The 25,875-nt window shown below is 38.2% G+C and overlaps 1 protein-coding gene across 2 annotated transcripts in view; it reads right to left on the reverse strand.

Moving 5' to 3' along the window:
* The window catches only part of LOC144961152 (structural maintenance of chromosomes protein 6-like), a 48,000-nt gene extending 27,090 nt beyond the window's left edge, over window positions 1-20,910 (reverse strand). Inside the window, exons 1-6 of one of the 2 annotated variants that reach the window (XM_078894448.1) lie at window positions 20,520-20,910; window positions 5,231-5,272; window positions 4,464-4,590; window positions 3,147-3,252; window positions 2,002-2,138; window positions 958-1,100 (exon numbers count right to left, since the gene is read on the reverse strand). In XM_078894448.1, the coding sequence (XP_078750574.1) occupies window positions 958-1,100; window positions 2,002-2,138; window positions 3,147-3,252; window positions 4,464-4,590; window positions 5,231-5,272; window positions 20,520-20,546 (582 nt within the window). In that variant the 5' untranslated portion in view covers window positions 20,547-20,910. Of the gene's footprint in view, window positions 1-957; window positions 1,101-2,001; window positions 2,139-3,146; window positions 3,253-4,463; window positions 4,591-5,230; window positions 5,273-10,349; window positions 10,370-20,519 lie in introns of those variants that run through there. The other variant, XM_078894454.1, reaches the window with a different exon arrangement.
* Between the last annotated feature and the right edge of the window lie 4,965 nt (window positions 20,911-25,875).

The raw sequence follows: 25,875 nt of genomic DNA on the forward strand, positions 1-25,875 counted from the left end.
AAATAGTGGCAATTTGTCATTTGGTTACACATTTATAACAATACAATATATTGGCATGGACACACTCAGACATATGCACACTAGTAACATCGTAGTCATCGTCACCATCATCGGCATCAACAACATCATCATCATCAAATGGATTCATAGCAAGAAACTTTTCAAAGAGCTAAAACAGGACAGCCTAATGCACAAGACCATCATGACCCAAAATTTGTGTGGATTATTATAAAATATAAACTATATTCTGAACTTTTTATGTTCCTTGTTTTAATTTGCTAGCCAAACAAAGCACGCTCCTGGGACATGCAAGGGTCATGTCCATACAAATAATCAGTCCAATTTCTTTTTTCTATAATTTTTTTCTCAGATTGCCAAATTGGGACAGTCCCGATTTTATCAAGACAGTTGGCCACTATGTAGATGTTATGTATATGATCAATGTAATATAAAAAAACCCCAAAAAAATAACACTAAGACATGACAAAAACAAAAGACAAAGAAGTCTGTACGTTTGTCAAAGACTTATATTTTCACATTTTAAATACACTTAAGTCATTCCTTATGCATGCTTAAGGTAAGATGTGGTGTACTTCAATTTGTAGACATAACCATAATAAAGTAAAACAAAATCAGTTTACACACAACTTTCTTTCATTGACTAGTACAAAAATAAAAACAATCACAGAAAAATGTGCAAAGGTTGATTTTTTTTTTGTTTTTTTTACGTCAGGATAAACTCTTCTTCTTCTTTATGTAAGAATCTCAAGTTTAAGAACCAAACGACATTTGATTTTAGAAGAAATTTTTTTCTTTTTTAAATAGAAATTGATGAAAGATTGTTGGACATGTTATACAATGAATTTTGGTGCTTGAGGATGTTATTGAAATCAAAGTCATACTAAATATTTTTTCAAGATATTTCTTTTCATTCGTATATCTTTACACTGTTCTTACCTTAAATTTATCAGAGGAAGTCTTCCCATTCAGAAAATTCCTACTTGTATCCTGATTCAGTATGGATATAGGGTTATCGACTTGAATATTCATGTGATCTGTGATCTTGGTAAGCTCATCCTTTTTGTCTGTTACTGTATGACCTGCATGTGAATTGCAATTGATATGAATGAAATGTTACATATACATCAAAGTTAAAAAATGAGACCACAATGAAAACTGAAAAGAGGCAGCGGAGATGTGAAAAATACCTATTATATACCAACACAAAGTCACTGGAAGTAAGACTGAAACCACATAACTAAATTCAAGATCATTAAACTTGAGCCAGTCTATACAAATTTTCAGGTCACATGATATAATAAAACAGAAATTAAGGCAGTGTGCTAAAAACGTTTTGAATGGAAGTAAATAAATTCCAATTATTATCAAATCAATAAAAACTAACAACAAAAATGTCCTAACAAAGAAATCAAAAAATCCCCAAAAAAACCCCAGAAAAACACTTTTTTAAAATCTGTGTATGGGTAAAACTTAATATTCTTTTTTTAAAAAAAATAATAAATAAACAATTATACAAAGTAGGTGTGCAATAAATGTTTATGTCTACAGGCTTCCAGTTTTTGTTTTGCTAAAAACCATTTGGTAAAGAATGCTACGCAATATTAATATATGTCCATTAGTGTGCATAAATAAATGTGCTGTGTATTTTAATCAATCTGAAAAGCCTCCGTTTCAATCAAAATGTAACAGACTAAGCTCTATTAGAAGTGCAAAGATCCCACATTGTCCTATAAGAAGAGTCAAGTCAGTATAGCTGGAATCTAAATGTTGAAAAGCCTAAAAGAATCATTTATAATAAAAAGACCTAATAAAGATCAAAGTTATATCAAACCAAAGGAAAAACATAATGACATTTTCACCTTTGGACTTCATCAGGGAACAATTATTTTTTTAAATAAACAAATTTGATCAAATAATGAATGTAAAAAATGTCATCATATAAGATATGTTAAGCATGTTCCGAAAAGACAGGCATCTTACCTGCATGGTTGCAAATTGAATATGAACTTGCTCCATCCACGTTGAATTTTCTTTTAACAACTATTGTTTCTCCATAAAGTTCAGGTTTAAAGGCATCTCTTCCCCTGTTGTTTAGAGATATCTCCACCCAAGCAGATCTTTTTTTAAAAATTAAATAGAAAAAATAATTAAAGTTGAAAACTTTGGTATATGGTCCATACTGACTTACGTATACTTGTTGTCTCATAACCAGCACACGTCTATCACAACAGTGCTGATAATTCGCCTATCAGACTTGTGAATACGTGAATGTCAATTGTGACCCAATGCCAAAATTTGGTACTCTATACAATGAAAGGTGCTAAAGTTAAAATGTTTGGAAGTACAAAAATTCGATTTTTAGCTTCTGGTTGACCTTGACATAATATCCAGATTGAGGCAATGGGTCAGATGTAAGAACAAAAAGGAGATGATGGCATAATTAGTTAAATTCAAAAACCATAGAGTAATGATCACTTGGAAGTTGCATTGGGGCATATTTGGGATATTGTGACGATTTCTACTCCTAACCACCCCTATCTAATAATTACTTATTACAATTTATAAAACTTGAATAAATTAGCTAATCTCTTTAATCTTCTTCCATGTTCTAGAGAAGTAAGATATAATAAAGCAATTAAATCTATTGATAGTAAATATTTTCAGCCATGATTAAAACAATGAGAACTTCAACCTCAGCTATATAGTGACATGTATTTTCGTTGCTTAATGACTTACAACTCCATTGCCAGCTTTCATGAAAAATTTGTTTGGGTAAAAAGAAATATATTATAAAATAACAAATATGCACACTTTTTGAAATTGATTATGTTTGTATTAAAATAATAGCTTGACTTTTTTTTTTTCGAACATCAATATAAATTCTCCTACAATTTTACGTTAAATTGGCATTATGAGCCCATATCAAAACTTTTGATTTGTCAAATTTGAACTTAAATTTTATCATACTTTGATTGGAGCACTTGGCAATCATTCATTAATCACAACTTATTTACAAATAAGTACTTTCCTCTCAGAACTTTCAAATATTTTATCAAATATTGTTTTTTTAACGGCAAGTGTGCAATTGAATTGATCAAATCAAATTTAAAACTATGTATCCAAACCTTTTGCCTAACTTAACAAAGTTTTTGACAGAACTTCCTCTGTTTGTTACTGAAGCTTTTCCACCAAGGCCAACCACAAGAGCTGTGATAACAGCACTTTTTCCACCTATTGTATGAAAAAGAAAAGTATATCATAGGTTGAATAATAATATTGATTGATTAACAGGCAATCGAAAATGTCCATGATCATGGCAATACATGAAAAAATGTATATATATATATATATATTATATTTATCCCATACCACTTAGTGAGCCAAATGGAAAATAAAAGGTGTTGAATACAAATGTGAAATAACATAAACAAAGCAAATTCATGCACTGACATTTTGTGATGGATAATAGGTGACAGAGGAGAGGTTTTTCAATTCTATCTTTGGGAAGTCAAATTTTTTTGCAAAGAAAAAGCGCCAACTTCAGCTTACACTCTACACATTCTTTCTTCTCAGTTTTGTTATAGTAAATCGCATTCCTAGAGAAAATTGTTATAATCTAAATCTTGTGATGACAATAAATCGTATATAATCAAGAAATTATAGAGGAAACAAGATGTGTCAGGTCTGGTGGATTTGTAAGATTCTCATTCTAGAGAAACTGAAGGCAATGGTAAGGATCATTCATTCGACGTTATCACATTGATCCAATCTTCATAGTAATTGATAATGATTTTTACCCTTTCACATATATTGCTTTATAAAAGCTTGTAGGGAGGGATTAAACAGATCACAAATGTGTGTCTTTAATTACTGTCTTTTATTTCACGTCATATCTTATATTAAAACTTTGTGAAAAAACATCCAAAAAAAAGGTGTAGACATATTTCATGAAATTAAAACAGTGTTAAAAGATACTCATTATACGTTGCAGAAATCCTATTTTTAAAGATGTTAATCTGGAACTTGCACAGTCTCTCTTTGAGAGATAGATTGTGAAAAACTAGGTTTAAATAAAGCAACTAAACACAAGCAATTTCTAGGTTTTTGAAGAATGTCAGTTACAACCTCAGACTTGGTAAACCTCATAAATACATGTTCAGATAAAATATAATAAAACGTATTGCTGCAATGAGGCATGTAAGGAAATCAAAACCTCGTTTCTCATTAGGCATCACGTATAGTCCAATTAGACATACAAAACTAGTGTATCAAGTAATTTTCACATTTCTGCATGTTAACAACTAAATAAATATATGTAAGCTTTTATGAAATACTGGTTTGCACATCGATATAAAAAAAGCTGCCTAAAATTTCTATCAAAACGGATTCTCCATTTAGAGATAACGAGACTGCATTGATCTCAAATCTTCAAAAAAACTTACTTCCATTTCTTCCGATTATGAAGTTTACATGACTTCCAAGCTTGACTTCCAGATGGTTGTGGCACATAAAGTTGTTCATACTAACCCTCATAATCACACCAGGTAACGCATCATTGCCATCAAACAACTGCAAATCATAACATATTTAATAATACTTGGACAAGAAGCTAACAAGAAAATAAATAGTGCTTTATGACTACACTAATGATTTATCCAAATGAATGCTATTGATGGCAGTAGAAAATCCTTTTAAAAATCTAAGTAGCTATGTACCGTAATGTACCTAGCCTTTGACTTAAGTCCATTGAAAAAAAAAATTAGCATGGCATTTGTGCATAAATCTAGAGCAATTCTATTATTAATGAAATGTGATGACCTAGACATTTTTCACTGTATTTATTTTTTATCTTCAATTTTGAAGGCACATAGAAAATGATGTATGGCAATAATCTTAAATATTTCACTATGTTCATTAACGAAAATTTGGAATACTTGAAACAAATTGTATCAAGTATTCCAAATTTTCCATAATGAACAGAAAAGATTAAAGATAATTGCCATACCTCATTTTCTGTGTGACTTCAAAATTGAAGACAGAAATAAATACAGTGAAAAAAGTAAAGGCAATAACATTTCATTAATAATAAAATGATATCTCAAGTGACAGCAAACTGATCGATGTCTTTTCGGATGCATCAAACTCTGATTAAAGGAAACAAGGCTTTGCACAAGTTCTATATATTCACAATATAAGCAATAAATATTACCTGTGCATGGGTCGTTTTTCTAGGTACAAGCAATCTTGAGTCCTGAAGACAAAAATAGTAAAGTAATTAAAGTAATTAACCATAAGTGGGAATTGAATGTCATGGTGTCAAAGATAAAAGTGAACCAAGGGACTTGCTCCCCTAGATAAAAAGAATGAAAAAAATAATTGAGAATAAAGCATTATAACACCTTTCCATTTTCAATTTATAAGTTATAGGCAACTGACATTGGGGGGTTTTGTTTATTTTTTCAAAGCGCATTTATTGATTTGTGCATTTATCATTGTTCTTCTTCTGACTATTTTCTTTTATTTTCTTAATTATTTCTTTCACTTTCAATGTCATTAATTTGTCATCATTTTAATCAGTATTTTTGTTACCATGTTTTATCATTATTATAATAATAAGACATCGTCGTCACAACAGTTAACTTACAAAAGTCAATGCAATCAGAGCGAAATTTTCTGAGCAACAGCTAGCATGACCTAGCAGGTAACACTAGATTAGGTACTATGGTAAAAAAAAAAAGTGGTCCCTCCGAGTCATATGTTCACTGTTATTGACAGGTGTCAAAATTATGACAGATGGGATCTTCTGAAATATGGGTTCATCCACTGTAAAGGGTAATTTGCTTATATGATATTAGAAAAATTAAAATGTATTTATTTCAAATTCCATGCTTTAACCCTCTATGTGCTAATTTTTTGCAACATTATGTAATTCTACTCTATTGTGATGGCAATGTATTGATGTGTACATATTAGCAGGCCAGATAATGGAACGGAAATATGGGCTTGATTTAACATTGTTGTAATGGACAATAATGTGCGTTAGTTTGAGAGTATTTCCATTACAATGATTCAATGAGCCCATAAATATACAGTGTTTTTTTGTTTATTTTTTGTTTGTTTATTGCTTTAGGTCTCTTCCAACACAAATGAGGTTATATGAGAGACCGCTGAAACAAAAAAACAAGCAATCTAACAAAAATAGTACAAATGTAAATCAAAATCATAACCTAAAGATATAAGCTAAATTATAAATAACCAAGAACAAACAGGCAGAAGATTTACAGAAAAAAAAATATCCCCTGTCAAAAATACAATCACAAACCAAAGAAGCAGGATAGGCTAGTAAAGAGAAGAAGAAACGACATCGGATCGTACACCCATGCGAACATCATAGGTATATGATTCAAGGGTGATGCTCCCATCCAACCACCCGCAAATATACAGTGGAACCTTCCGATTACGACAACCTCCTGATAACGACATTGACCCGTGGTCCTGTTTTTTTTTTAATTTAAGATCAGTAAAAAAAACCTCCAAATAATGACGTGCTTTTTGATAAAACCTCCGAATAATGACATCATTTTGGCAATTTTCGGCAGTTTTCATAGATATCTGATACTAAAAATACTGAGTATGAGTACTCAAAGTTTATAAAAACGATTCCTGCTTAAACCAATGAGAACGCAGCTTTTGAAACCAATGAGAACGCAGCTTTTTTTTTATGAATCATGGCTGATATGCATTAATAAAAACCAAGGTATAAATGTAAGTGTAAGCAAGTAAACACAAAATCTTGGAAAATGTTATATTATGTGGTGATAGAAGTAGTAGTAGTAGTAGTAGTAGTAGTAGTAGTAGTAGTAGTAGTAGTAGTAGTAGTAGTAGTAGTAGTAGTAGTAGTAGTAGTAGTAGTAGTAGTAGTAGTAGTAATAATAATAATAATATTAATAATAATAATAATAATAATAATAATAATAATAATAATAATAGTAGTAGTAGTAGTAGTAGTAGTAGTAGTAGTAGTAGTAGTAGTAGTAGTAGTAGTAGTAGTAGTAGTAGTAGTAGTAGTAGTAGTAGTAGTAGTAGTAGTAGTATCAGCAGTAATAGTAGTAGTAGTGTTTTTGTGGGGGGAGGAGGAGGAGGAGGAGGAAGAGGAGGAGGAATTTTATCTAACTCGCAGCGTCCAAATTACCTGTTTTTGTTTGTTTTAAAGGGTTTTACAGCGCTTGTGACACATCTATGTCATATCAGCGCCAGTAAAAAGGAAGAAAATTGGATAGTAAAAAACATTCTATATTTACAATTGAAATGACATAAGAAACAGTAAGACAAAGGGGAATGGTTTAAATAGGGAACAGATGTAGATTCCAGGAGCACACTATCAGTGTACTCAGTTCAGATCACCTAAAAGTCTCATCCAGACACACGCACAAGAACCCTCTGAGAGGAATACGCTACAATGTTTTGTTTGTTTTGTCAGTGTTAATAAAAACTGGTCCCGCAGGCCTTACCACGCCCACTTTGTCCACCATCTTGGAAACCTCTAAATAACGACACCTCCGGATAACGACATAAAAACTCGGTCCCATGTCGTTATTGCGAAGTTCCACTGTAACAATTTGGGTTATCAGACCTGCGCAAATATGTGCATGTCACAATGTTATATCATATGCCATCATATTCAAGGAGATTCAGACTCATCGCAATTTTTTTTTTTTTTTAACAACATAAAAAATTGGCTGCTATCTATCTTGAGCAACGTAAACCATCTGGCTAATAAAACATTGGTAAATTTACTCTGCTCAACAGGGACCACTTTTTTATACGAAAGTACCCTAGATTAAATATCCTCTCTAACACATCTAACTTTAGGTAGTCTGATTCCAGCCAATAGACAGGTGCCGATTAGCCATTGGAAAAGAGAAGTGCTAGTTCGGGTTAAAATTTGAATAACACAATTTTACATAACCACTGTTGCATTATTTTTCACAGTATCCGAATGATTCTGATAACATTTCAAAGAGAAGAGATCAAGCTTTCTAGATTTAAATCAATGTAGGCATATTATGTCAAAAATTATAATGATAAAAAATTATGTAATTTTTTTTTCAAAAGTTAGAGAGCAAAAAAAGAAAAGAAAGGGCATCTAGATAATTCATTTTTTCATGACTGTGCCAAATTTCATCAAGATTGAAGGCAGTGCAGTATGTTTAATTTTGGCTGCCAGTGAGCAACCCTCTTTTCTCCATGCTAGAATCCCATTGCGATGTTCAATCAGAAGTCAGCTTATCGAGAGGCTGTCCGGTGGGGGAATTCCAGTCACAAATATTTTTTAGTATATAATCATCATAACTTTGGAACCGTTTTTTATCCTAGATCTAAAAGAAAGGTATCATAATAAATGGTTTTTAAAGGCATATGTCTATGTAAAAAATCATTATTAGGCTTATTTCTATTTTTGAATAAACGCACATAAATGAAAATTAAGTTTTCAAATACAGTATAAAATATGGTTTACTGTGATGCAGTAGATCATCCCATTGATAAAACTGTTTGAATTTTGCATCTATAGGTTATATTTATATAGAAGCAGAGTTATTCAATTACTTATACCTTAAAAACACCCCAAAAATTACTATAGGAATCAGCCTGAAACTGGGCTCCAGCTGACAAAAAAAATAAAAGAGGATTCCCCTGAAACTGTGACGTCACTAGTCAAGGAGCCAATGAACGACGTTGACCACGGCAGTCCAAGCTGAAATGGGATTACTTTGGTAGATTTTGAAATGAGTGTGCTTTTGTGGAACTCTCAAAGGATATCCGGGAAGCAGTTTTTATAGTCGAAAATGTTATTATTCGGAAAGGAAAATTAATTTTCGTGCCCAGTAACATTTTAAGCTATCTTCCCATTGCATTACAATATCTTCTAAATGAATTTAAAGAGGAAAACGGGAATTGTACCAAATGACAAAGATGCCAAACTGTACGCAATATACGTAATTTGTACGAATTTTCATGCCCACTAAGCATATACGCAAAATGATAGTTTCCGTACACAAAAAAAAAAAAAAACAAATTTCAGTTTCAGACCAGTTTGTGTTTTAACATTTCATGAACGACGAGTAGGTACTTAGTTAAGGTGGAAGAACCAATGACATATCATGACTTATGTCACCATGAGCACAATTGCAGGAATTCCGTAGACACTTCCAATTTTATGACATCAACTTAGACAGGCTGGCACTAAGTGTGAAAAAATTGACTTGGATAAGATGAAGAGTCAACAGGATGGGGAAAGGGAAGGGGCGAAGTGATGTTTTAGGGACTTTTATTTCTGTATTTATTTATTTGTTTTAATTATTTCTAAATGTACCTAGCATTTTTAAAACACTTCTATATAAATTTTAAAATGAGAGGGATGTAAATTCATATAACATTCTCGTGAATTCTAGTAGAGAAGTCTTTCTTTGACAGATTTTTCCTGTTCTCTTTTCTTTTTCAAATTTATTGTACAGTGTAAGAATTTTGGTGCAAAATATGAATTTTTTTAGGGAGGCCTTCTGAAAGCTCCTACATCCCAAGTATTTTTGTTTTTTATAATGTTCTAGTTGGGGGGGGGGGGGGGGAACTTTTTAAAAAAAAAGTTTTTCCCCCTCCCAAACCCTACTACTAGTACATCATTAAAAAAATATATATACTGGGGATGTAGGAGCTTTCGGAAGGCCTCCCTTTTTTAGCCTGCCTTACCTTAGTAAGTAAAGTAAGTAAGGGATTTGAAATTGAATATGATGTCGTGAACGGATTTCCCAATCTCGTTCACGATGTAAAAAATAAGGAAAAAGTTTAGAAAAAGTCTCCACCGAAGTGGGCGTTCTCCATATATGTAAAGGACATATATGGGCGGTTAAAAACTGCTCTAGAGCACTTCGGGAATCGTCCCGGTATAGCCTGATTTTTATAACATACCAAAAGTATGGCGGATCGGATCTTAGTAGCAGATACAACGATGGGCGAAGATAGTTGATATGTCTGTTTCAAATAAGGCTGTAGATAGTCGAGAGAAAGAATGAAAGGTGTCGCGAGCTTTTAAAGGGTAGAAATGATGACGTCACGTTTACGCGGGAGACAGTGAACGAACACAACATGAAGATTACTCACAACAGCTCGATCGAGACACTGACAGTCATGACATGACAAACACTCACAACAACAACAACAACAACAACAACAACAACAAATCACAATAATCTTCCCCACATTCCTCCCCCTTCTAATTCATGCATCACTTCAATAGTTATAGTCATAAGGGGAAAAAGGAAAATTCTTACCTTGTGAGAATCCGAAGATTATGTTGAATAAAATCAATAAAAATTTGTAGTTTGGAATATTTACACTAAACACACGAAAAAAAATAAATCCTCAGGGGCGAACTCTTCCTCCTGGACGGTCATATATACAAAGGGGGGAGGGATCCACATCTGGGTATGGCTGTACAATATATATACACGAAGGGAGAGGTATCCTTAGGAGCCTGCAAAATAGTAAAGGGATTATTCCTGTTCTGTGCAGCTTAATATTTAGGCTAGTCTTTAATGACAGAGTGGAATGCTGTACTTCCCTTATCTATTTGTATCTTGAATGCTTGCTCAAAATTTCTGAAATTGGATTCAAGGATGTCAGTTAAGCTTAAACCTTTTAAATCTGCGATGGCCTTAGCAGATTCCCCTAAGTAGTGTGGGTGATTTCGCTTTACCAGGGGATTGAAAGGTAAATATGGGGAGTCTGTTTCAAGCAGGAGTCTGTTAATTGGGGTTTTCCTCACTGCTTCTAGCTGCTCTCTTTTAAATGTTTTTATTAAGCCTGAATAACTGAAAAAGGTATTTGGAAATCTACCGAGCCACTTGTCCAGAACTACACCATTACCTGAGGAGTGCAATTGGAGGAATTGTTCTTTACTTAACCTCTTAGATAGAAAATCTAGACAATGCATATATGCTCGGGTTCCAAGATTATCAGAACTTTCCCCTCTGACATGTAAGATTATTGGTTTTAGGGGATTTGCACCTGTTATGAGTGTTCCCACTACATGTTCCTGATCTTCTTGGGTCCCCTTCTTCGTCCAATCAAAGCCAATTTCTCCCAACCCCTGGATAATGTCATTTTGACTCAACCGTCTGACTTCCTTCATAGCATAAGACAATGCTTTACGGTTCATAGTGGCGTGGGAAGGGTGGATACCTATGGCAATGCCAAAGTTAAGAAATTTGCCTTTCAGCGCTCTTAGCTCGCTTTCGGGGGAAAGTTTATGGGGTCACAGTAGACTATCATCCCACCCAGGATAGGTAAATCAACTGAGGGGGCGGGGTTGACATGGAACTTTAGTAACTGCTCTAACATGTCAATTTGACCCTTTTTCCCTTTGTGCCATCGATCCAAATGGAAATGGGCATCAATAAGTCCCACACACTTACCTTCTTGCTCAGACAAGTCCATGAGCAGATCTAAGTCTGCTGACTTGTCAGGCTGAAAGCTCCTAAACTCTCCCTTCAGACGGGCCAGTTCTGCCTGGGTTTCCTTCAGGTCATTCCGAATGTGGGCTAGGCTCTCCTTGAGTGCTGCATTCTCCTCTTTGAGCAGCCGGAATTGCTTTTGCCTAGCCCCATTCCTCCTGGCCGACTTGCCATTCCCACTGCTGTCTGAGTGGCTCTCCCTCTTCGCCATTGATTCAGAGGGATGATCCCTTGTATCATCTGGCATTCGAGGTCGAGGGGCCTGTCGTCTAGCCTGTGGTTCCGAGGGGTGACCCCTGGTATCATCAGGCTCGTTGTGTGAGGCAGGCTTTGGGCCTCTTCGGTGGTCCCTAGAACCCTCTGGCCTGGTATGGGTTTGGTAGGGCCTGTACCGGCTTCTCCTCTCTCTTCTGGCAGGGGAGTTGAATTTTGTTGGGGAGTTGTACCTGGGGGAGGTGTACCCTCTACCCTTTCCTCTCCTCCGTTCTGATGGGGATCCATACCTTCTACCCGGACTGATTGGGAGGCATGGCCTCTACCCCGGGCCGATGGGGAGGTATGGCCTCTACCCTTTCCTCTCCCTCTGCCTTGCCTGCCATTGTGTCTGTCCCCTCCTTTCTGGGCGTCTTGGGCGTCCCGAAAGGCCTGAAATTCCGCCATCAGCTGGATGACTTTGAACTCAGTCTGGCGGTTCATGGTGCTGTGCATAAAAAGAAGATTGATTAGTTATTTTACTTCATTCACATTGAGCATTGGGGACAGTGATATTGACCTATTTGAGCCATTTGTCGGTTCGTTAAATTTATACATCGCCCGTGATACCATTCAAAACAGTTGTCACATTGGATCATGGTATCACCATCATCGGGTTGATTGCAAAGGCAATAGGTCAGGGCATTACCCGTTATTATGGACTGCTGTTCTTTGTTTATCCATTTCGGTAATGAGGAGTCAGTGCACAGCTTTAGGTTGTCATGGTTGACTACTTTCAGTTCATTATTTTTGAGCTTAATTCGATAAACAAAGGGGGAAAAAACCGTCATGATGATAGCGGGGCCAATCCAAACTGGCTTCAATTTCTTTGACACTGTTTTTCCACCTTTCCTATTCAAGAGGTACACAGCATCGCCTCTTTTGAAGGTGTGAACGTGAATATTCAGGTCATAGTCACGTTTCATCCTTTTAAGCTCTGTCCTTAGGGTTTTTCTAGCAGTCTCATGAGCCAGCTCTAGGCTCTCTTGTAATTTTATGACATGCTCCTCAGTGAGTTCATGTTCTCTTGCGGGTCCAGGTGTCACCAGATCACTTGGAGTTGTCAGCTCCCTTCCTAGCATCAATCTGTTTGGTGTGTAGCCTGTGTGTCGATTGACTGAACTGCGGATAGCAGAAGCAATTAGTGGCACATATTCATCCCAGGTGTTGGGTTTCGAGTGGCTAAAGCTTCTTACTGCTGCCATCAACGTCTTGTTCATCCTTTCTACCTGGCCATTTGCTGAGGGTCTATAGGCGGTAGTTCGCATCTTTTTAATGTGGAGAAGCCGACACATTTCTTTAAAAAGGCTACTCTCGAAATTTCTTCCTTGATCTGATACTATTTCTAGGGGGTACCCAAATCTAGAGAAGAACTCATTCACGGCTGCTCTTGCAGTGATTTCGGCTCCTTGTGATGGTAAGGGTATGCACTCAATCCACTTCGTGAATTGGTCGATGATCACCATGATGAACTCATTACCATTGCGTGTCTTCGTCAAGGGCCCAAGAAAATCAATATGTACCTTTTCCATAGGTATACCTGCATGATTCTGTACCAAGGGGTGCCGATGTTTTTTATTTCTATGTTTACTTTGGTTACATAATGAGCAGCCTTGAACATATTGTTGGACATCCCTTGAGATTTTATGCCAAAAATAGGATCCCTTAATCCTCAATTTCGTTCGTTGCAATCCTTGGTGTCCTGCACTGGGAATGTTATGGCATAGATTTAAGACCTCTTGCTTAAACTTTGGGGGCACCACTAGTAGGTCTCTTTCATCCGTACCTCTTTTATATATGATGTCGTCTTGCAGGTAGAAAAGGTTACGGTTTAGCCAGTAAAATTTTTGTGCCGCATTTGCCAGTTTGAGATCTGCTTGGCGTGGTATTGTCTTGTCTTTGAACCAGTTGACCAAAAACACTAGGCTGGGGTCCTCAGCTTGTGCTTCTCTCCACTCTTGCTTAGTATTTGTGAATATTTCTTCTGAATTGATCTGGTTGTGAGGACAAGCACTTGAGAGATCTCGGACAACAATGCGAATTCCAGATGACAATCTCTCTTCACACCTGGGTGCTCTTTTGATTTCAGAGTTGATGATAGGTAACTGGACAACATCATCAATGTCATCTGAGAATTTTGACCACATCCCGTGTACGCAGGTACAGTAATTGCATCCACTGCAGGGTAAATCCTTCAGGTTTATCATGTCTGCATAATGTGGGCAAGGTGTGTCGGTTTTAGGTGGTCTGGAGAGTGCATCTGCGTTTTTTAACTTGGTCCCAGGCCTGTATTCAATTTTCATGGAAAAGATGCTCAGCGCTTCTAACCATCTAGCGAGTTGACCCTCTGGTCTCTTGAAATTCATCAGCCAGGTTAGACTCCTATGGTCCGTGCGCAATATGAATTCTTTCCCCAATAAATAGTGACGGAACTGATTGGTAAATCTAACAACTGCCAACAATTCCTTCCGTGTCGTGCAGTAGTTCCTTTGTTGGGATGTTAAAGTAAAACTTCCATATGCTATGACTCTCTCTACTCCCTCTTGTATTTGGAGGAGCTCTGAACCTATAGCGAAATCAGAAGCATCAGTGTCTAGTATAAATTGGCCTTGGGACATGGGAATCGCTAGAACAGGCGGGGTACATAGGATCGACTTCGATTGATCGAAAGCTTGCTGCTGTTCGGACTCCCAACAGAATTTCTTTTTCTTCAACAGCCTGGTAAGTGGTTCCATGATTTTTGCCATATCTTTTATGAATGCTCTGTGAAAGTTTACTAACCCCACGTATCTTTCGATATCTTTAACTGACTTTGGTGGGGGCCAGTTCTCAATCACTCCAATGGAAGCATTTGTTAGTTCCAGGCCATTTCTTCCTACCTTCCTTCCCAGGAATTCAACTTCTCGTTGAAACAGATCACACTTCTTTGGCTTTAATCTAAGTCCAAATTGTCGGAAGCGTTGAAAAACTTGTTTTAAGTTTGATAAGTGATCATCAAAAGATTTTCCAAGGACCAGGGTGTCATCAAGGAAGGCTAGTACTCTTTTCCAGTTTAACCCTCTTAGCACTAGGTTGATTACTCTGGAATATGTACTTGGGCTGTTGGACAGTCCAAATGGGAGTTTGTTAAACTCAAAAAGTCCTTGGCCTGTACGGAATGCTGTTTTGTGTTTGGAGTCCTCATGGACTGGGATCTGCCAACAAGCCGAATTGGAATCCAGCTTTGAATACCATATGTTACCTTCTAATGCGTCGATGCATTCAGACATGAAAGGTAGGGGGAAAACATCTTTCTTGGTAACATTATTAAGTGCCCTGTAGTCGATGCACCAGCGAACAGATCCATCTTTTTTCCGTACCAGTACAGGCGCCGCAGCCCAGCTTGAAGCCGAGGGTTGTATTACCCCTGCTTTAAGCATCTTGTCTAACATTTCATCTTCTTCTTTGGTAAAGTGAACGGGGGTGCGTCGCAAGCCTAGTTTAATTGGCTTTGCATCTCCTGTATCAATGTGGTGTTGCATTGCTTGGAAGTCACCAAGGTCAAATTCACTGGCTGCAAATATGTCTTGATATTCCCACAGCAATTGTTCCAACTTTACCTAGTCTCTCATCTCCCAGAGTGGACGTAACTCTCTGCCAGAGATCTATAAGTTTGTCTGGTAGTTGGATCGGCTGGCAGGAAGTGCTTGATATGGAGCATTCCCCCTCCGCTTCTGTCATGGGGTTGCTGAGTTCATCCACTTCTGTTAAATTCAGCCAGTCATCTTCGTCACCCTCAAATATATCTCTTGCTTCCAGGGGAAGCAACTGTCCTATTTCCGTCCCTTTTTTGAGGAAGCATTCATCACCTGTGTTGATCAAGCACACTGTAACAACTGGTTTGGTTACGTGCAGGGTATGGCCCACAGAAATTGGCAGATTTCTATATGGTTCCAGGTACATAAATGGTGAATTGGGCAGATAGTCTAACTCAACATTAGTGATTACTTCTGACTGGGCTGGTATGATCAATTTGTGGGGAATGGCAATCTTTATAGCTATTCGGTTTCCATCATCCACTGGTAAACCTGTTTGTGCCATGTCACACTTGGGACTTACATTTTCAGTTGTATTTGTTGCAAGAGGAATAATTTGATTTTGACAAAATAATTGTTTTTCCACATCAATCTTTGCCCTTAATTTCCTCAGCAGGTCTATTCCTAATAGCATTGGGTCGAAAATGGGAGCAACATAGATATGAGTTAGCAGATGAATCTCTCCCAATCGCAAGTGTAGTGGCCCCACTAATTTTGCAGAGAAGCTTTGATCTTTTCCTGCTGCAAACATCTTCATGGACTTCGTACAAGTGGGGGTGGGTAGGATTTTGTTATGGGTGTTTTCAGAGATGATGGTAACATCTGCTGCAGTATCCACCACTGCTTGTACAGGGACGTTTTCAATTGTACATTGTACTTTAAGGGCAGATTCTGACTGTAACCTTGCAATACAGATACATTCCTCATCAAAATAAGGTTTCACAATCTGTTCTGGATCTTGGCTAGATCGATATACATTGTGGCTTCCGTTGTTGGTCTGCTGGGCAAGGTTTTCCTTAGTTTCTTCATGTTTCATAAAATTCGTACAGTCAGAAGAATAGGGGCACAAATTGCTCATAGTCTTATATCTGTGTTGTGCCTCAAAAACTGGGTCCTCTTTAATTGCCCTTGCTTGAACTGGGATCAATTCCGGGCTCAAACTGATCCCTGCCCGTTTGGCGCCTTGTCTTCCATTGGGCGACCTTTCATGGAGCAGTCTCTAGCATAGTGGTCTTGACCTCCACATGAAAAACAGGCACTTGATGATGGGGAATTGGAGCGGGATCTTGGCTGAGCACGTCGAGCGCCTCTTTGCATAACTTCCAAGACTTGACTTTGGAGTGTAATGAGAGTGTCTAATTTACTTTGGGTTTGTTCATGCATTGATAACATCTTTTTGAACATTGCCTCAACACTCATCTCAGTCTTCTGCTGTACACCAGCTGTCTTAATGCTCGTGTTGCGAGTCACTGCTCTAATTTGGCTATAGTCTTCCAATTCCTCAGATTCTGACCCAGATTCTTCATCGTACACATTCACCGCTTGGATAGAGGGCTCTCTGAACCGCACGGTGTTGCTGGTACTTGGTCTATCCTTTCGTGCACGCCAACCAACTTGCTGAGAATTTTTAAAAAGCTTATATGTTCTCAGGGCTTGGTCCATCGTGGTGCACTCCTGACATGCAATATATTGGGCTGCCTTCACGTCATATAGTCCTGTTATAAAATGGGCTACCACTTGGGACTCTAAATTGCGGGGGGACTGTCCAGGAAATGCCTGCAGTGCCAACTCCCATAGCTTGTCAACATAGTCTAAGACATCTTCTTTTTCAGCCTGCGTAGTGCTGTTGAATTGTATCAGAGTTGCATGTTGTAGCTGCTGACCACCAAATCGATTTCTCAGGGTGTCATATGCATCTCGTATGTCTGTAAAGACTATCGACTGATGGATCCGTGAGAGATAATCCGCTGCTTTTCCTTCCAGGGCTAGGCCCAGGAAAAATAGTTGGTCACGGAGATGTTGAATATTATGATAATTCAGAAAGTTCTGAAAATTATATTCAAACGTATCCCATCTTTTTGTCCCATTGAAAGAGATAGATTTAGGCAGCTGTACCTTGGACGGGGGTGGCATAAGTGGGCCTCCACTGCTCATATCTCCATAATGATCCGTGGAATTGCGATCCGCAGGTGGGGCCTCGTAGGAATGCATGTAACTAGTCTCATCCCTCCATCCTCGTCTTTCCTTGTGCATGCTTGCCTCAATTAGAGCATCCTCCTGTTCTAAGGTTCTTCTCATAGATGGTTTTCTTCGTGGTAGCCGGCGGGTTTGCCTTACTTTGTCTCTTGCATATCCACAATCCTCTCTTTGCGGGCCCATTGATGTGAGACCCTTGTTTGAGAAATCTTGAGAGGGTGGGTCCAATGTGTGAGTTATAGATTCAGGACATACAGAGTAAGGCACCTTGTCCATGTAATTTTGACAAAATTTAGCTTCATGAACGAAAGGAACCCGCTCGCGGTCGGATGCCAAAAAGGATGTTAGGTAATGGTCTTCGGTAGGCTGATCGTGCCACGCATTACGAATGGTGCGTTTCGCATTGTTACAAAATGTCGGGTTCGCAACACTACTAGCACCTTCTTGAGGATTGCTAGTAGCGTCATGTTCAGAATACGAACCTGCAGCTTTAGTTGGGGTCTGCTGCGCAGACAGTTCCCTTCGTCTGTCTCCAGCACCAGACGCATTATCATTCGAATCCATTTTATTTGGGGAACTGTCGCGAGAGGTACCAGGGGCATGTTCACCTGGTTTCTCAAAAATGCACGATTCGGAAACCGAAAAATCAAAAAGTTCTAACATGTCACCATTACTGATCTTATCTATCACATCCTCCTTAGTGAGTAAACCTTTACGTGCTCGAATGTCAAGCAGGGTTTTAGCCAAAGGCTTGCTTATATGAGATGACCTTAAAAGGTCCTTAGCAGTAATGACATTAATCATTATCTTTGCATCCATTTTGGATTAAACTGAAATATGATAATTATTTATTTCAGTTAAAATGACAGACCAGTTGATGCAAATCAATTAAAGCAATGATAAAGTCTGTAAACTTGGAATACTCTCAGATCCCTTCTCACTTGAATACAACCTCTACACCACAGCTGATAGATTTCACTATTTTCACTGTTTAATCACTGGGTTAGAGTTAGAGGTGGTTCTTATCCTATTTAGACACTGACCAGGTGTCTAAGGCAAGTGGATATGTTTACAGAGTCTGGATGTAAAGAGTTCAGAGAAACATCCAATATATAGGGGGTTTAGGAGCGTGTAAAGCTGGAAAATAGTTTCTGTGTTTGGTGAGTAGAAAAACTTTTACATGGCTGCCTAAGCTTTGACTTTGATCATCTAAATAAAGACAGATGATACTGACTGTTACTGTTACCTTTTGTTTAGAAAAGCACAGTGAGATTGTTAAGCAACAATCTTGGCGCCAATTATTTGTATATTATTCACAGAAATAGTATTGTTGATGTCAAATATTGGAAAGTATTTAAATAGACATGCAAATAATTTAGCTCACATGCAGGTTGATGAATTCCAATCTTAGTTGAGACATCAGTGCGGGAGTGAAAACCATGACCCCAATAATGGTTCACCAGGCTAATTCTTTGAAGTGAATTGATTAAGCCCTCATGCACTTTCAAGTAAAATTATTGAATTGTACTCACCAATTTTGCTCCATTTTGTTGAATAGAAATCACAATTGCACAATATTATTGGCAAAAATAAACGAAAGTTGAGCTCGAAGTCTCGATGAAAAAATTGAGCTGAGCTGAGATCGTAATTTCGCCAGTTCAAAAATAATTGCCGACCCCTATAAACGGCTTTCCTCCCTGGTTTAAGCAATGAAAAAACAGAACTAAACCAGGGGAACTCAATTCAAGGCGCTATACTTACAACACAATCAGATGAAACAAGTTTTTAGATTCATAATTCTGATTTGTTTACAAGAACTCTTTACCTTGAAGAAGTCAATTCCCGTGCACTGAGTGCTACCATACACTTTAAAAATGGCAGGGTTCGGAAATTAGTCGCAGCGCCAATTGTCGTGAACGGATTTCCCAATCTCGTTCACGATGTAAAAAATAAGGAAAAAGTTTAGAAAAAGTCTCCACCGAAGTGGGCGTTCTCCATATATGTAAAGGACATATATGGGCGGTTAAAAACTGCTCTAGAGCACTTCGGGAATCGTCCCGGTATAGCCTGATTTTTATAACATACCAAAAGTATGGCGGATCGGATCTTAGTAGCAGATACAACGATGGGCGAAGATAGTTGATATGTCTGTTTCAAATAAGGCTGTAGATAGTCGAGAGAAAGAATGAAAGGTGTCGCGAGCTTTTAAAGGGTAGAAATGATGACGTCACGTTTACGCGGGAGACAGTGAACGAACACAACATGAAGATTACTCACAACAGCTCGATCGAGACACTGACAGTCATGACATGACAAACACTCACAACAACAATAACAACAACAACAACAACAACCTATCACAATAATCTTCCCCACAATGAATATCGATATCGTCGGGCAGCCATGATGAGAAGATAATGTAAACATGGCATTTCGGGGCAGAGTTAAAAGGTGTCTGCGCATAGATATAGAGCCCTGAAATTTGGCATGAATAAAGTTTAGATGTTATTCTAAAAACAAGCGTTTAAGTTTTAAAAACACACGCGGTAAATAAAAAAATAAATGCATTTGAAAATTGCCAAATTTTAACTTCAAATAACTTCTGGAATTATTAATGGATTTTTCCAATTGGCACCATTTAAAAGGAAATTGAAAGACGAAAATAATGATACCAAAATATCTGCGATATTCCTCTTTATAACGAAGTTATGCATCTTTAATTGAACCCCCCAGAACGCGAACGGCAATTTCCAGTCAAAACTTTCCTATGGGCATGGGCGAGTTGGGTCAAAATTTGACTGCCACTGCTGCTGCCCTGTTAAGTTTAAGTAGATACCAATAAATATCAAACTACTAACGCCGAGTTACTGACGCATGACGAAAATGGGAGCATCCAAATACATTTGACTTCTTAATCAAAATTTGATAAATAAATAAATAATCTATGCAATTTAGGGATACCTACTTCAATAACAGAATTAGTCAGATCCATCAAATCAGCATTTTCACTTTCTTCATCCCCGAGTCATAGTCCTTCGATATTTTCGGCTTTTTAACCCTGGATCTGCTCCTTGTGGACTCGCTAAGAACCCTCTTTGACATTTTGCTATAAAAATTAAAGCTTATCCCTGAAGTATCTTGAACTTAGGTCGAGAAAATACAGAACCATGTCCACGAATGAAAAATCTGAAGCTGAGCACTAGTGTTGGGTTATTTGATCGCTTTTACCCGATCGACGATCGAGCGCCAAGCCACGAGTCAGTGCTCGATCTCAATGCCGGAAGAGCGAGTTAGTAAAACGATCACTCGATCGTAAAACGATCAGGCGGGTTGTGAGCTTGAGACGAGCTTGAGACGATCTTGACACGTGAGACGAGCTTGAGACGATCAGGATCCGAGCGAGCGGAGGGGTAACGAGTGTTTCGAATCATTTCAAATTCAAACGATCACAGTTTGCCATCCGATACAAATCGCCAACGTTTGCACACGGTAGTCTGTGGTTCTTTCACAGCCTTCACTCCTTGTCAGATGTTAGTGTGTCTGGGTGGCAGTGGCAGGGAAATTCGTATAGGTGTATCACGCGTGTGTGACAAGACTTCATTAAACCTACTAAAGTTTGATTATCACACACACACACACACACACACACACACACACACACACACACTAAGGCTATTTCTATGACACACACGCATCCATCTATCAATGAACACTCCTACAGTAGTGTGGCTATGTGGTCTAGTCATGACGTAACTATAGTACTCTAGTCGACCATGGGTCTAGTGCATTATAATGGTCTAGTGGTATGACACCCGCTTTGGGATCGGAAAGTCCTGGGTTCGAGCCTCGCGCTCGGTGCATAGTTGAGTCTTTGGACAAGGCTCTTTACTCACATTCTCTCACCGTACTCAGGTGTAAAATGAGTACCTGGCAGTTAACAGCGTTGTCTTTGTCTGAAAAATTGTAATATCGCCTAACAGGTGGCATGTCCCGTCCTACATATTAAATGTTGCTGTTGACCAGGGACCCCTTTACAAAGCGCTTTGATCACATTTAAGTGGATATTGTAAAGCTCAATTTTTAAAGTAAAACATTAGCTTTGAATATGGAATGTTTCAATTTTAGATGCCTGTGTATTCTTTGTTAGTTCCCATCATCATCATCATCATCATCATCATCATCATCATCATCATCATCATCATCATCATCATCATCATCAGGGGCAGCGGTACGGTCTTTGGTTGGCACCCGAAAGGTACCGAGTTCGATCACCCGCCGCTGAGTGGTCTTGAGCAAGTCACCTTGCCCTAACTAAATTTGCGGCACTGCACTGCGGCTGTCGCTTGGGTTATTCCAGTCTTCCCTTAGAATAGACCCGAAAGACGAATCTCCCCTATGGGATGAATAAAGGGAATTATGTTTAATTTATTTATCATCACCATCATATCAGCGGGATCATCATCACCACCACCACCACCACCACCACCCTAATAATAATGGATAAAATAAATATCAACACATTTCAATGTAATAATCAATCTAAAATCAATCAGTGCTCCTAAAAGACCCTTTGATTTCTTTGTCTAATTCGTTCCATACTTTTGGAGTCCCGACAAAGAAAGATTTTCAGCTAACTATAGTTTATATATGGGAACATTAATCAGTCGTTTATATTGGAATCGGAGTTGTCCAGCAGGTGTATTAGTTCAAAGCGCATTTCCAAGGATTTACCATGCTCAATGAACTTCACAATATTTAATTTAATTTATTCCTCCGGCACGCCATATCGACCATACATCCATTTCGTACAGTAGGTACCGATCGCTGTTTGGAGTCTTTTTGTATTAAAGCTCTTTACAATACCCGTCATTGCTTATAAGATAAGAATACATTCACACCTGAGTCAAGTGCCTTACACACAGACTTAACGTCTGGATCACAATTTTCAACAATCACTGTCACTCATCCGGCTATTGACAAGGCTTGATTTTGTGACAAGAGACACCGTACCACTGAGCGACCGAACAAATAATCACCATCTGCGCCATCGTCATCATCATCATCATCGTTATCATCATCCTCATCACAGCCGTAACAGCCAGCAATACCCCAATCATCATCTTCGGGTCCGGTCTATCCGTGTGGGGGGTGGGGGTGGAACCTGCTAAAGTATTTCATTTTTTAAACAGAAACACGATAATCATCATCATCATCATCGTCATCCATTGTCGTCGGCATCGTTATCATCGTGTCCGGGCAATCCGTATGTGTCTGGGTGTGGAACCTGCTAAATATTATTATTATCTACCTACCTAATAAAGACACACCATTCTTGTTCATTTATTTTTCAAATAATGAAATGAAAGGCACGACCTTTTCCCGCACACACAAGAGGCGATGACGACCAGTGACAAATTATGGGAGGTGGGGGCGGCCGACAACTTTTGGTGCGACATAAATATGAAATGTTAAGGTGACAGCGGGATGATGGTGGTGGGAGGGGGTCTCAACCCTTCACCATCAACAACTGTTTGATGGCGTGTGTGTGTGTGTGTGTGTGTGTGTGTGTGTGTGTGTGTGATGCGACGAACGATCATAATCAAGGCTGCCAGACAGCCAGATTTTTTTCTTGCCCAAGTAGTCAAATAGACCCCAAATAGCCAAACACCACAAGCATTCTGACTCCCTTGAAAAACTCATTGGTTTTGATTAACAAAACAATCGACTACAGTTGGATAAACTTATCTTTTCATTTTTTTTTTAAAATAAAAGATTTTTTTTTTAAATGAATAATAATAGAAAAGCGTTTCTTAGTAACCAATTTTGAACTTGGCCATCTGGCAGCCCCCATCATAACCAGCTGCAGTCAAGCCAGCCACAGACATAAGAGAGGGAGGGGTATGTGAAGTTTCCTGTGGCAAACGAGATGCTCGTGTTTTTGTTTTTTTTCAAACGAATCACTGCTCGATGACGTCACTGACTCGAAACCCGCCCGAAACCCGCTCGATTTTAGAGGACTCGATCGAAAACCCGTTCGACTTAATCGTTTCAAACTCGACCCAGCACTACTGAGCACAGAAGAAGCATCCGGCTTGCGTTCAATTTTTCACATTTGTACCTCCAGTTATGAAGAAGCTGTCTGTAAAGTGCGGGTTTACGTATCTCATCTATACTCCGTTCCAAATCCTGTGTGCACGGAATATTGCAAATTCCTCCAAAGTTACGAAATGTGGTCCTATCATTTTTTGCATGCGGGCTTTGATGCGGGCTTATAATTCAAGCGACATTACGAATTTTGAATACCTATTGTGATAGATCAGTTCTCTCACAATGCCGAATTCCTTTGCTCTTTTCATCGTTTACAATAAAATATAACTCAAACTTTAAAATGTTTACAGGTGTTGATTCTTCTATTCTTCGTGGGGAAAATATTCACAACAAAGGTACATTCAGTGGCGCAGCTTAGTCAATAATTTTGGTTTGTTTCAAATAGTGTAACAATGGATGTAATTTAAATAGTACTAAGCAGTCTTGAAAAAAAAAAAAAAAAAAAAAAAAGCTCGCAGCGTATATAATTTATCTCTTCCCTGGTGGACAGCGGACATGCAATATATTGGACGAGACAAGCAACCCGTTAGGTGCTTATACGTTATTTGGACAAAGCCATTGGTGTACCAAAAAAAAAAAACTCCCAAAAAACGAGGGAGGGGGGGGGGGGGTGTCCTCCGAATTTTTACGCCCGTCTTCGATAGGACGAGGAGAAATGTCTTTCACAAAGAGATAATCCCCAACCAACTGTTGAGCAAGACAACTTATAAGGGTCATACAAGACATATCACGAAAACCCACTGGTCACTGAGCGAGCACGGTACATGTTTGCCATTCTTGAATTGTGTTCACTGGGGAGGGGGGGGGGGGGGGGGGGGGGTCCTTTGAATGTATAATGATGTGAAATGTTACTGGCACTAAACTTCTTTCATACAAGATTCCAGGTAAGTTTTGTATATAATAACCATTTAAAGGAACCGCGGTTTTCATATACAAGAGGTGCATAATTGGATTCAGTAGTCTGATGTCACGCGCCCGGCAACGGCGGCCATCTTGGTTCTAAACAAAGAAAATCTTTACTTTTTATTCTTCATGCTGGCGAGAACTTTTCATTCCCTTTTCATATGCCATGTGATCAGAATGTGTAAAAGTCAAAACATGATCAAATTGATGGGGGTTTTTTCCTCTGGATACGCTTTTAAGCTCGCCGGAGAAATATTTCTTACGGCGTCTGCCATTGTTCCGATAGTTTAGAGCCAGTGTTGCTAAGTTACCATACGTCATTAGGAAGGAAGTGATGGTACGACTATTGAATCCTATTTTCTGAGTTTCTGGTTGTTGCGCAATATATTAATAGTTTTGCTATTCGCCGCATGCCATGAAAAAAGAATTCCGCTTCGCCTCTCTGGAGAAAAACTTGTAAATTTTCCTCATTGTAACAAATTCGCATATTTAATCCATATTGTTGTCAGATTTTATGAATGTAGAAATCACAACAGGCAGCTACGCCTCTGGCTTTCAAGTATAAAAATGTAACAATTGTTTATGTCAAGTGTGTACAAAGTGTACAATTTGCTGTGCCATTTTGAACACAGGGTGGCAATGTTAGTGAGTAGTGCACGTGATTCTCGGGAAAATTAAAACCCAAGTCAAGCCTGTGCAGAATCCAGTGATCGCAATACGCTTCAACAGTGGTAACGTCACTTCCCTTGTAATGGCGCATGGTAACTTAGTAAACTATCGGAACAATGGCGGATGCCCTTATGAAATATTTCTCCGACGAGCATAAAAGCGTATCCAGAGGGGAAAAAAACATTATAAATCTGATCATGTTTTGACTTTTATACATTCTGATCACAAGACATATGAAAAGTTCTAGCCAGCATGAATAATAAAAAGGACCGATTTTCTTTAGAACCACGATGGCCGCCGTTGCTGGGCGACGTGACATCATACTATTGAATCCAACAGAATTCACTGTGTATAATATTATTGTTTACGTAAACTCTCCAAAAGTTCACTCATCCCAGACCCTTCGTTTTTTTATATACCGTAAACAAGAAAAATCCCAAACTATGGTACTGTGACCAATGAAAAAATATCGACTTAATGTCACTTACAATTCTAATGCTTGAGCCAATTATCATTAAAATCCATCAGAGGGTTGTGGAAATAATATTCGCGTCATTGCGTACGGGTAATGGAACGGACTATAGCCTAACCCATGTATATGTCGTCTTAAAAACAACGAACTGTATGTAATAGGTTATAAG

Source organism: Berghia stephanieae, chromosome 1 (assembly GCF_034508935.2).
Source record: "Berghia stephanieae isolate SIO BIC M18660-M18661 chromosome 1, UCSD_Bste_1.3, whole genome shotgun sequence".
Lineage (NCBI taxonomy): Eukaryota > Metazoa > Mollusca > Gastropoda > Nudibranchia > Aeolidiidae > Berghia > Berghia stephanieae.